The sequence below is a fragment of the Myotis nattereri genome (genome assembly GCF_964212035.1).
Source record: "Myotis nattereri genome assembly, chromosome: 10".
Taxonomy (NCBI): domain Eukaryota; kingdom Metazoa; phylum Chordata; class Mammalia; order Chiroptera; family Vespertilionidae; genus Myotis; species Myotis nattereri.
This window is the reverse complement of record NC_138085.1, coordinates 47,228,017-47,240,092: the sequence shown is the minus strand read 5'-3', so window position 1 is coordinate 47,240,092 and position 12,076 is coordinate 47,228,017. Positions and strand designations below refer to the sequence as shown.

Here is a 12,076-nt window from a genome sequence, read left to right as displayed (position 1 = left end):
CGATCCAGAGGCCATGAGGCTCACTGCTCCACCGATCCAGGGGCCATCAGGCCTCACTGCTCCACCGATCCAGAGGCCATGAGGCTCACTGCTCCACCGATCCGGGGGCCATGAGGCCTCACTGCTCCACCGATCCAGAGGCCATGAGGCCTCACTGCTCCACCGATCCAGAGGCCATGAGGCTCACTGCTCCACCGATCCAGGGGCCATGAGGCCTCACTGCTCCACCGATCCAGGGGCCATGAGGCCTCACTGCTCCACCGATCCAGGGGCCATGAGGCCTCACTGCTCCACCGATCCAGAGGCCATGAGGCTCACTGCTCCGCCAATCCCAGGGCCATGATGCCTTGCCGCTCCACTGATCCAGGGACCGTGAGGCCTTGCTGCTGCATATCGTGCTGATTAGCCAATGGGAGGCATAGCGAAGGTACGGTCAATTACCATGTATGTTTGTCTATTATTAGGTAAGACTAGAGGCCCGATGGCACGAAATTCATGCAAGAGTAGGCCTTCCTGCCCTAGCCGGTTTGGCTCAGCGGATAGAGCGTCGGCCTGCGGACTCAAGGGTCCCAGGTTCGATTCCGGTCAAGGGCATGTACCTGGGTTGCGGGCACATCCCCAGTAGGGGGCGTGCAAGAGGCGACTGAATCGATGTTTCTCTCTCATCGATGTTTCTAACTTGCTATCCCTCTCCCTTCCTCTCTGTAAAAAAATCAATAAAATATATTTTTTAAAAAAAGAGTAGGCCTTCCTTCCCCCCAGCTGCCGGCATCGGCTTCCCTCTGGCACCTGGGACCCGGGCTTCCCTCGTAGTCCTGGCTTCATCTAGAAGGGCAACCGGAAAGATGTCTGGTCTAATTAGCATATTACACTTTTATTATTATAGATAAAATAGGTTACAAACAAGAAATTTTCCCACAGTTGAAGTTTCTTGCATTTATACCCTTCTGCTATTGTTCTTTTCATCTTCAATACAGCTGTTCATTTATTTACCTAAAAAGCAATATTGAGGACAAACGTATTAAGGTACATTGCAAGCTAAAATGGATTCAATTTTCAGAACAGTAAATGGAGTATGGGCAACTCCTTTAGGACAGTGCTATTCAGAAGGCAGTTTGTATGCTGCTGCCAGTCTGTGAACTGTTTAGCAAGTCCATGATAAAATAAGGAACTTCACTAGAATGTAAATCAACTACATCACTAAGCCCATTGCATTATTTATTTTTTTAAAGAAAACTTGCTGAAAAAACAACCCTGTAGGTTGCTTAGTGTAAAAAAAAAACAAAAAACAAAATAAAGAAAACTTGCTTAATGAAGGAAGCAGTGCAATAATTTACATTCTACTACAAATGCCTTATCTCATTGCAGGCCAGCAAATTTCCCTGACCCTAATTGTATCATACCCTCTCTTTAAAGCTAGCAAGATAAAACAGCTGATGTCAATCATAAAGTGAGTTTGAAACTGCTCTTAGAATTCTGTCTTCCATTAATTTTCTAACAACAGAGCAGAATGAAAAAAAGTCAGAATATAAATGTAACAAATCTGATTTTGCAGCTTAGCAAAAAAAATTCCATTACTTTAGCCACTTTAAGCATTTAGCATGAGAAAATTGTTTCATTTGAATTTCAAAGATTTCAACAACTTATCAATATTCCATTGACCTACTCTTTTCAAAGGCATAATATTTTCATATGTTTCTTATTAAAAGTCTTTAAAGAGAACAATTTTTAAAGTATTCCTAAAAATATTTATATAATCAATGAGATTTTTATTAGCTTTTGTTGTTTTTTTATTTTAATGTTTTATTTTATCAGGATACATACTTGGAATGTTAAAAAGTGGTCTGGAGTGAGCCTACGTCCATAAACCCATCAGATTTATGAATCTGTTCCTACTCAAGGAAAATCTTTGTAAGTGAAAATGTTGCCAAAGCAAAAGTTAAATATTTTTTCATTTTTAAATCATTTTTATTTTTCAATTACAGTTAGCATACATTTTATTAGTTGCAGGTGTATACCCAAGTGATTAGTCATTATGTAATTTACTAAGTGATCATCCCAATAAAACTGTAAGAAAAGGAATAGTCATGATTCTTTTCCTACATTTCTTCTCTTAACCTCCCTGAGTTAGTCCTTTCTTCAGTTACTGAGGACTGGACCTAATTTATTGAATCATCTTCCTGGGAGAAGCTTTCATACTGCCAAGAGATGTCACTAGACTATAACAAAATGCTTTCTTTTCAGTTTAAGAACCACAGTCAGTTTTAGGAAAGCTCTAAACTGAGTGGGGAAAAACAACAACAACAAAAACAAACCACAGATATCAAAGGTCTTTACATTCTTGATATGTGAGTTAAGATATTTTTAAAGTTCTACATATAAAATGATGTTCAAGATGTTAGCTTCTGAAATATAGAACATTGTAAAAAAAATTAAAAACTGACTAATAATATGCAAAAGACTAGGCTTTGTAAAGCTAAAAACATTTAGGAATATTGATATGATGGTTTTGCTTTAAAATAATAATCCTTACTGCCCGGCAGGGTGGCTCAGCGGATGAGTGTAGAACATGAACTAAGAGGTCACCAGTTTGATATCTGGTCTAGGCACATGCCTAGGTTGTGGGCTCCATCCCCAGTAGGGGGTGTAAAGTTGGCAGCCAATTGATGTTTCTCTCTCATCAATGTTTCTATCTCTCTATCTCTCCCTTCCCCTCGCTCTAAAATCAATAAAAACATATTTAAAATAATAATAATAACCCTTACTATGTAAATGAGGAAAAACAGTGCCTCATGAAAAGCCGATTTTTTATGTCTTAAATCATAAAGAATATAAAATTGGCAATATATTGTTCGGGATAAATGTAAAGCAATTATAATTACGTATGTTATCTAATATATCCTTTCGACTGAAATTCTATCAACTGCTGTTTCAAATAATAAGCATTCAAACAATAAGCTTTTCTTTTTTCACCAGCACAACTTATATTCCATTGAATCAAAATGCTATTACTTTTTCAGTAAATATTCGAAGGCTTATAATTATCAATAACAACAAAATAAAATTAAAAGAAGTAATGCTTACTAAGTAACTAAATCTGAACCCATGCCAAGTAGTATCACTTAATTAGAATAAAATTTTCTACATGGAAAAAGTAAAAAAGAAAATACCTTTTCTTGTAGCAACTTTGAGGAAGCTGCATCACGATTTCCTTTTCCACCAGCAGTATTAAAATGAGACCATGGTAAAACTGAATTAAAAGTTAAAGAATCGTCCAAGGCAAAATCTGGTTTCATAAAAATCTATCAAAAAAAATTCATTTCTCTCGATTAGAAAAACATTTTCTTTACATTCATTATCTCTTCTAAAATCATAGAGCATTAAACAATAATTATTTTGGACCTCAAGCATAAACAGCAAAAGCAAGTGATAACATGTTATTTACATAAAATCTGTAGAAAAATGTACAAATCTCATCTAAGTAAACATACTCATGAAAGATAGAAAAATGTCTTTTTGCCTTAACCAATGGATGTGTGGAAGGCTGCCTGCCCTGTTTATCGGAATTCCAACTTAGGGGAGACTTGGGGGAGTACCGAAGATGGAGCCCCTAATTATTCCTTGACCTTTCCAAACAAGCCTGTGCATATGCAGACCCCCGGGTGTTTATTGGAATCCTTATGCTTAATCCCTGGATGCCCTTACCTAGAATACAATGTAAACATGTTTCCTTCCAAGATTACTCACCCTACTGATTGCATCTAAAGATAAAAATTCCAATAAAGGCCTAACGAGGCAGGCAATAGAGGCTGCCCTGGCCACTAGAGCCAGGGGCCCCTTAGCCCTCTCTTTCACAGTCAAGCTGTGTCTGAGTAATTTGTTCATCCTTCGTTCAGGGGGCTGCTGGTCAGCCCCAGCAAATGGAGATGATCATTCCATACAACTTGATCAAATGCACTACTGTAGTCCCACTGGGCACACACCAAAGAGAGACAGTGTGTGTGTGTGTGTGTGTGTGTGTGTGTTTTAAATGCCAGATATCAATTTCTCTATACTTATATTTCTAATGTCTCCTGCTAAAATTTCTTTCAAAATTGTTTTTTAGACATACACTAAATTTTAAAATCATAACAAATTCAATTTTATGAAAAGTCAACTCCTTTTCTCTTATGTATCACATCCATCTGAGTACTAAGTAGTATTCATTATATTTCCTAAATATTGCTTGAATCCCTTCATTCCTCTATCTCCACAGCATTTCATCGATGCAGCCCTTCATTATCTCTGGATTGCAGTAAATGGACACTTGATATTCTTCCCTGATCTATCCACTATATTTCTGTTAGATATCCCTTTAAATGCAAGAGTATAACTGAATTAACTTCTCTGTTTGAATCTCTCAAGAGTCCCATGACCCACAGACCAAGCTTTTTAGAATGGCATTGAGAGTCCTTCAACTTTTGGACCCACTTACCTCTTTTTATCTTGCCACTATTTACAAGTTAAATTTGAGCAGTATTCAAATATCTTCCATATCCTCTTATGCTTACGTATCTTTATACATGTATTTTTGGCCTAGAATGCTCTTGCCTATCTTCCTAGAGAATTCAATCCAATCAAAGGGGCAAACATGTCCCTGTGTATGACACAGAGATTAATCACCCCATCTCTGAACACAAATATACTATGTACACTTATTTATCGCTACTTCACAAAAATTATTTACTTAATATGTATATATCCTCCTGGAATATGTTCCTCTAAGATTGGAATTACAATTATTATTCTTTGTATTCCCATAAGGCCTAAAACATGCTTTAATAAGTTAATTACTTCATTAATTTCTATATTTTATTCTATTTACTGATTCCTTTTATCTTTTGCAAAAAATTGTTATGAATGTGATAGGGAAAATCTAGGGACATGAGTATATTTTCTAGTCACTGCTTTAGTACTACTGAAAGCATTGATTCATTCAATAAGTATTTACTGGTTGTCTAACTCTTATGCTAGGCACTAAGAGAAAACAAAAATAAACTATTACAGAGGTACTAATCTCAATGATCTTTAGTCTAAGGGATATGATAAAATATATACATAAGTATCATATAAGAGGAAGAATGACAAATGCCTTGAAAGGGAAGGCTGGGATCTAGATAAAATATTATGGAAATTTAGCAAAGGGGCAAATTATCTTCAGTTGGGAGAAATGTATTCATGTAAAGTTGCCAGTTAAGCAAAAGAATGTAAAGGATTAGATATAGGGAGATGATGGGTTCAGGAGCAGTTTAAGAATGGAGTCAACGAAAGAGTCTGACTGAAGTAAAAGATGTGTAAAGATTAGGAGGCAAAAGTTAAGAGTGTAGCTCCGAATGGAAATGAATAATTAAGAACCTTAAATTACAGAGTTTGAATTTTATTTTATAGGAATCAAAGAATTTTAAAAATGAATGCCCTCTCCTTTTTGTTTCTACCCTTCATCTGTCTGTCTCTTCTCACCTTAAAGAGCAATTACCACAGACTCTTTTGAGAATCTGATGAATGCAATGGATTCTTTTCCCAGAAAAAAAAACAAAAACAAAAAAACTCATCTATTACACATCTCTACAAATGTTTTCTTCTAAAGGAAATGTCTTTTAATAATTTGAAGGGAGAGTAAGATCAACAAAATTCTTCTTTTAGAATGGAGAGACTTAAACATATTTGTAGGTTTTGATGATGAAGAGATTGATGATGAAAAAGAGAAGAAAGAGATATAACAAAGTTACAGAAGAGGCAAAGTGTCAGAAAACAGCTAAATGAAAGCTTCTTAAAGACAAAATTAAAGATCAAATATTAAAAAGCAGTATTCTCATTTTTTAAGCTTTGTTACCTTAGGTACTTGCTCCAGATCTGTCCTGGATTTATCTATTAAAAAAAGGGGGAGGGAGAAGGGAGAACATGATGTTTTAAACTTGTTTTCATTTTACTTCCATAAAATATACTTTGACAAGATTCAATACTATACTAGGTCACAGCCAAATAACCACATAAGTTTCTTTGTTCAACAAGTATCTATTAAGCACCTCCTGTATCCCTAGTAGTATACGAAGCACTGAATATGGCATATATGCAAATAATTTTAATCAATTGTATACTAGCAATAAAACAATAAATTTTAAGAAAGAATCATTAGTCTACAATGAATTAGTCTATAATGATTAGCTACTCTTATCAAGTTTTGGTGAGATTAAGTTTGGCATGCTATGTAGTTTTAAGAATGAATTACATTCTAAAATAGGAATACTGTTTTTTAATTGTTCAAAATATCCCCCATCCCTTCCAGAATTTCTTCTGATCAAAGATATTTTTAAATATATTAATTTTCTTCTAATACATTTTAGTTTGTATCATCAACAAATTTATCTGTGCCCGCCTGGTGTGGCTCAGTAGTTGAGTGTTGACCCATGAACCAAGAGGTCCCTGGTTGGATTCCCAGTCAAAGCACATGCCCGGGTTGCGGGTGGCAGGCTTGATCCCCAGTGGGGGGCATGTAGGAGGCAGCCAATTGATGTGTCTTTCTCATCGATATTTCTATCTCTCTCTCTCCTTTCTGCTCTCTTTAAAATTAATGAAATGAAATAAAAATTATCTGTAATTGAATCTACTTTACCTTCATCTCATCAATAAGACCTCAGGCAAGGTACCCTCCTTTCCAAAAGTAACCCATTCCCTCCTGCCTCTTCTGTGAGCTTACTTCAATTACCCTGCCTCTCTCTGTATCTTCAACCTCTTTCTCCTTCTAAGAGCATCTTCCTCTCTGCATATAAACATGTTTCATTAAAAAAAAGAAAGAGAGGGGAGGAGAAGGGAGAGGAAAGAAGGGAGAGGAGAGAAAGAAAAAGATAAAACATAGGTCCCAGACTAGATTGAGGCAAGGGAATCTTGGGTGAAAAATTTTAAAAAGCACTCACTTTCAGGGTTATGCAAATACCTCTCTTGCCTCATCTAGTCCTGGCCATGCAAAAACATTCTTCCACTCTATTCCCTCTGTAGTCAATATCCTATATCTCAAATCTTCAAGTTACATCCACACTGGTAGTCTCCATTGCTTTCTCTTGTACTCACACTTTAATATATATAGTGAGGTTTCTGTAACCACAGTTCCAGTTTAAATGCTCTCCCTAAAATCTCCTAAATTGCTTAATCCATGAAGACTTCTCAGTATGTAAACTGAAGTACTGTGACACTGTAGACTAATTATTCTCACTTCTTTGAAATTATCAAAGGTGGAACTCTCTCTTGGTTGACTCTGTTATCTCTCTACTTCTTTATAGTCTCCTTCACAAGTGCCTAATTTTCTATCTGCCCCTTAAATGTGACAGCTTCCTAGTGTTCTATTATAAGTTATTTTCTCCCCGCTATTCACATCCTTCCAGGGTGATCCCATCCATGCCCTTGGATTCAACTACCATGATACTGTCTAGCATATTGTCTATGATAATGTCTACTAAACCTACATCTCCAGCCCAGATCTCTTTCCTGACCTCCCGGCTACATACCAAACATGTTTGCAAAACTGCAATTAAACCAGCCTCTATTTCCTCCAGAATTTCTCCTCTTATATTGGCTATCTCACTGAATTGCACCTCACCTAGCCAGCTGCCCAAGCAAGAAACTAGGGAGTCATCCTTGAATAAACTTGTTCCATTACCAACAACTAACTGACCACCAAAACCTATGTCTCAATCACTCAGAGGCCTAATATCCTCTCCATCTTCATTATAACTGTGAATTGGGGCCACATGATTTCTCACTTGTATTATTGCAATAGCTTCCAACTGTCTCCTTGACTCCAGTTATATCATCCAAAAATTTATTATCCACAGTGTTTACACAGTGAAATGTATAACCATAAATCTGATTTTGTCTGGTTAAAAGATTTTGTAGCTCTATACTGCTTTAAGAAATATTCCTTAGCATGGCATACAAGGCTCTTAATCTGACTCCAATCTATTTCTTCTGCTTCTTTTCTTGCTCCCAGTAGAGCCAACGTACTGAACTCTTGCAGTCCCTTGGACATGCTAATTTATCTCTTGACTCTATGGCGTTATACAAACTATTCCTTCTTCCTGGAATGCCTTTCACACATAAATATTTCTCAATAGCTAGTTTAAAACACAGGCAATCATCATCAACTCTAGGAAATCTTCTAAGCCAAGTTCAGAGCTGTATACAATCTTGCCATGCTGAACTTATTACTTGATATACAGTGCTGCAATTTTTTGGTTTATTTATTTAACCTTACTCAGGAGACCATCAGCTTCTTGAGGACAGGGACCATTTCTAATTCATCTATTTTTTAAGCAACAAGCAAAGTGCCACGCACACAGATATTACTTAAGTATTTGTTGAATTGAAGACAACACTATCATCAGACCCAAGATTTTTCTCTTAAAGCTTTTAGAAAAGATTATAACAGTAAGCTATAAAAATTTTACTAGAAAGAAAAATTGTAAATATGACAGCCTACAAGGTCCCCAAGTTAAGATTTTGTTCATTAATACTATTCTCTTCTACAAATTTCACATATTCATCTACATATTATCTACAAGTAGATATTCATACCATGAGTATGTAAGAGAGTCCTGTCAAAGGTATCTTTAGGAGGACAAATATTCTTGCATCTTGCATGAATCTTCTCTCTCTAATAAAAGGACAATTAAATAAATAATGTAATCGATGCTGTGTGGCAATACAAATATTCAAAGTATCAAAATGTTTCACAACAGAATATATAAAATTAGTTCTATGATTTTTAAATCACTAGCATCTGAACTTAAATACAAATAATAAGTATGCTTAATAAACTAAATATCACTGAGATGTATGAATACCTATTTACTTATACTCATCCCATTTCACATAATTAGTAAAATCTCCATAAATTTGGAATGAAGTGGGAAAGCAAATGAAAAATCCTTACTTATATGACAGAAATCAATAAAGAAAATAATTTTTAAAAGCAAGGAAGAAAATTTGAAAACTGATACACCTAAGATAGATAATTATTAATTGACACTTTCTCTCTGAGTAAAGAAAAATAATTCCATTCTAATTTCAGATTAGATAACCACTAACAACGCTGTTATCTTTTCAGAGATACCATAAATAGGACACATGGGAAGGGGAGTGTGGTAAGAAAAAACACTGGGCTAATAGTGTCCAGAATTCTGATCGTAGTTCTGACAGTATGGAACTGTCTTCCAAAGAGGCTGTGCATTTTGCATCCCTACCCACAATGAATGAGAATCCCGATTAGTCCATTTCTTAAACTTCAAAAATTGTCTGGGCTTTACAGGTCTAATAAAACCATTTTTTCCTTGGTAGGTAGGGCAGGTTTTCAGGTTGAATCTTAGCATTAATAGGATTATGTCATCCTGAAAAATCATTAGAGTAAGAAAAATATATTTACATAAATCTAAGTAAAGAATTAAATACAACCCAGTACAGAATATATATGAACAAAAAAAATAACATGGATTCCTCAAAGACTACTGGTAAAAATCCATTATAAATTACTTTTGACCTGACTATAACTAACTTCAAGATTAGATGTTACCTGAGAGATTTCCTGTTGATATACTGTAAAATGTTCCTTGCTGATCTGTGGGAGGTAGAATGAAGGTATGACTTCAGTGTCCACAAAGTCCAATCCCCATGTTTTTGTGAAGAAGTCAGATTCTCTTTTTGCTAATCTAGGGTCATTTAATGCTGCTGGGAGATTTACTTTGGAATGATATATAGTCCATTTGTGTTGATCTGTAACTAGAGATGGGGCAACACATAAACTGTGTGAATCACCTGCAAAAAGTAAACAAGAGAACTCTGTAAAATAAGTTCTATGTTTGAAAGTATACCCTAGAAAAACAAAAATGCTTAGATTATACATTATACAAAGCAACTACTCTCTTCTATGGCAAATGTTTTAATAAAAATCAATCTGATGAAATAAACATGAGCTATCAGCATCAATTGCTGAAGGAAGAAAAAAACCTGTATAAGCTCAAATATGCAAAATTTGAGAGCTGTAGTCACAGGGTGGGGTAAATGGTAAAGAAAGTCTTTCATTAATTCCTTTCCTTGCTGTACAATTTATCTTTTTTCAACACAAAAACTCTTCTACCTTCAACTGAATATCTTCTATTCTTTAATATTCCAGTTTTTTCCCATAGGTAGAGCTTTCTTTCTATTGTACTATGGCAGATAGTACTAGTTCCTTTTTTTTTTTTTTTTTTTTTTGGCTTATAATTAGATAACATAAATACTGCTGTGGCATTAACCATAGAGGAAAGAAAAATATACAGTTGATTTTTATTAGTCACAGTAGTTCTGTTCTAGAAAGCCACTGAACACTTGATTAGCAAATACTGAAATACTGATCCTAGTGGAAATACACGTTAGATTCCTGCAAGTCTCTGTGGTCACAACATTTTCATCAACTGATTAATACAGAATCATATGCATGTGTCTATTTAAAAACACATTATTTACTATATATTTAATATATAGTGTTATATACTTACTATATATTTAATATATAACATATATTGTTCATTCATTAACATTGAACTACAACTCATACCTGAATGAAGTTTATATGACATGCACATTACAGCTTTCTTATACTTAGGAATACTAGAAAACACTTCAGCACTACGTTTGAGAATATTTCAAAAAGCAAAATCACCAATAAGATACACAAAAATGCAATAAAAAGTAGCTCTAAATAGACCACAAAAAGACTTGTTTACACCATGATAGCTGAAACAAGAAGGCAGAGTGTTGCCTTGTTCAACCTCAGGTGGGAACGTATACATTGGGTAATTTAAATTTTTCACTCTTCTGTGCATGTTTGCAAATGACCACAAAAGTGCCACAAATATTGATTTGGGGGTTACAAATAAGTTTTAAGGTGTAGGCAAATTTGCAAATATGGAAACCACAAATAATGAGGATTGACTATATTATGTTTAAAGAGCTTTTCGAACTATACATTTCAAAATATTTTTAATAGTTTATGTAAGTACTTCTTTTATGGAAATGCATGAAAAGAACTATATTCTAATCTCCTAATCTACTTATTTCCAAATTATTTATCTCTCTTTAGTTTTAACATCATAAAATTTACTCTTTTAAGATAAGCATACGAAATCTGTCTACTCCTTTACAGTTAATATAAATCCTCAAAGGAAAAAAAAAGGCATTACCTGTGGGTTCCTTGGGACACACATCTGGCAGTGACTGCACAGGTCGAATGTGTTTTGTTGGATCTACCTCTTTTTTAACATAAACATCACTGCTGCTTCCTTGAGGCACTGGTGAACTGTGGCTTGAAGCCATTGCATAAAATCACCACTCAACTGAATGAATAAGAAACAAATAATAATCAAGACACTTAACACAAATCAAAATTCATCTACAGGGTGGGGCAAAAGTAGGTTTATAGTTCCGAGTACACAAAATACAGTTAATAAAGTGACTGTAATAATCATAACCTGCATGTCTTTTTCCATACAAAAAACTGTAAATCTACTTTTGCTTCACCCTGTATAAGTATTATGCATGTCAAAAACTTTCTTTCAAAAACAGATACAATATTCAAAATCCCCAAGTACACAATTTGAATATTCTCTATTGTGAGTCACTCGATATATACTTAGTTTGCAAAGCAAGTTATCTGTCCTTGTTTAAAAAGTATTCTTCCCCAAAATTACCTATCCTTAGACTTTAATCCAAAGTGCAAATAGACATCAAAGCTGCAACCAGTATAAAAGAAAAACATTCCCTTTATTCAACAAGTATATAATAATTATGCATTATAGCAAAATATATAAGTGCATGGGTTGCTGAAATGGTGACTGCTTCATGTACCAGTAGTATAACCTTGAGGAAATTTACTTAACCTTTGAAAGCTTTACCTTATCTGTAAAAATGGGGATGAAAAGAGGTCCCATCTCATAAACACTTTGTAACAAAGAAATGAATACATGTAAAATAAACCATTTATAATCATGTCTGCCTCAGAGTTTGTGTT

The 12,076-nt window shown here is 34.9% G+C and overlaps 1 protein-coding gene across 1 annotated transcript in view; it reads right to left on the bottom strand.

The window, feature by feature from the left end:
* Positions 1-11,860, bottom strand: part of VPS54 (VPS54 subunit of GARP complex) — an 87,104-nt gene extending 75,244 nt beyond the window's left edge. Inside the window, exons 1-5 of the mRNA XM_081100586.1 lie at positions 11,250-11,860; positions 9,602-9,843; positions 8,608-8,686; positions 5,873-5,907; positions 3,171-3,302 (exon numbers count right to left, since the gene is read on the bottom strand). Of these exons, the coding sequence (XP_080956712.1) occupies positions 3,171-3,302; positions 5,873-5,907; positions 8,608-8,686; positions 9,602-9,843; positions 11,250-11,382 (621 nt within the window). The 5' untranslated portion in view covers positions 11,383-11,860. The remainder of the gene's footprint in view (positions 1-3,170; positions 3,303-5,872; positions 5,908-8,607; positions 8,687-9,601; positions 9,844-11,249) is intronic.
* Positions 11,861-12,076: the final 216 nt, after the last annotated feature.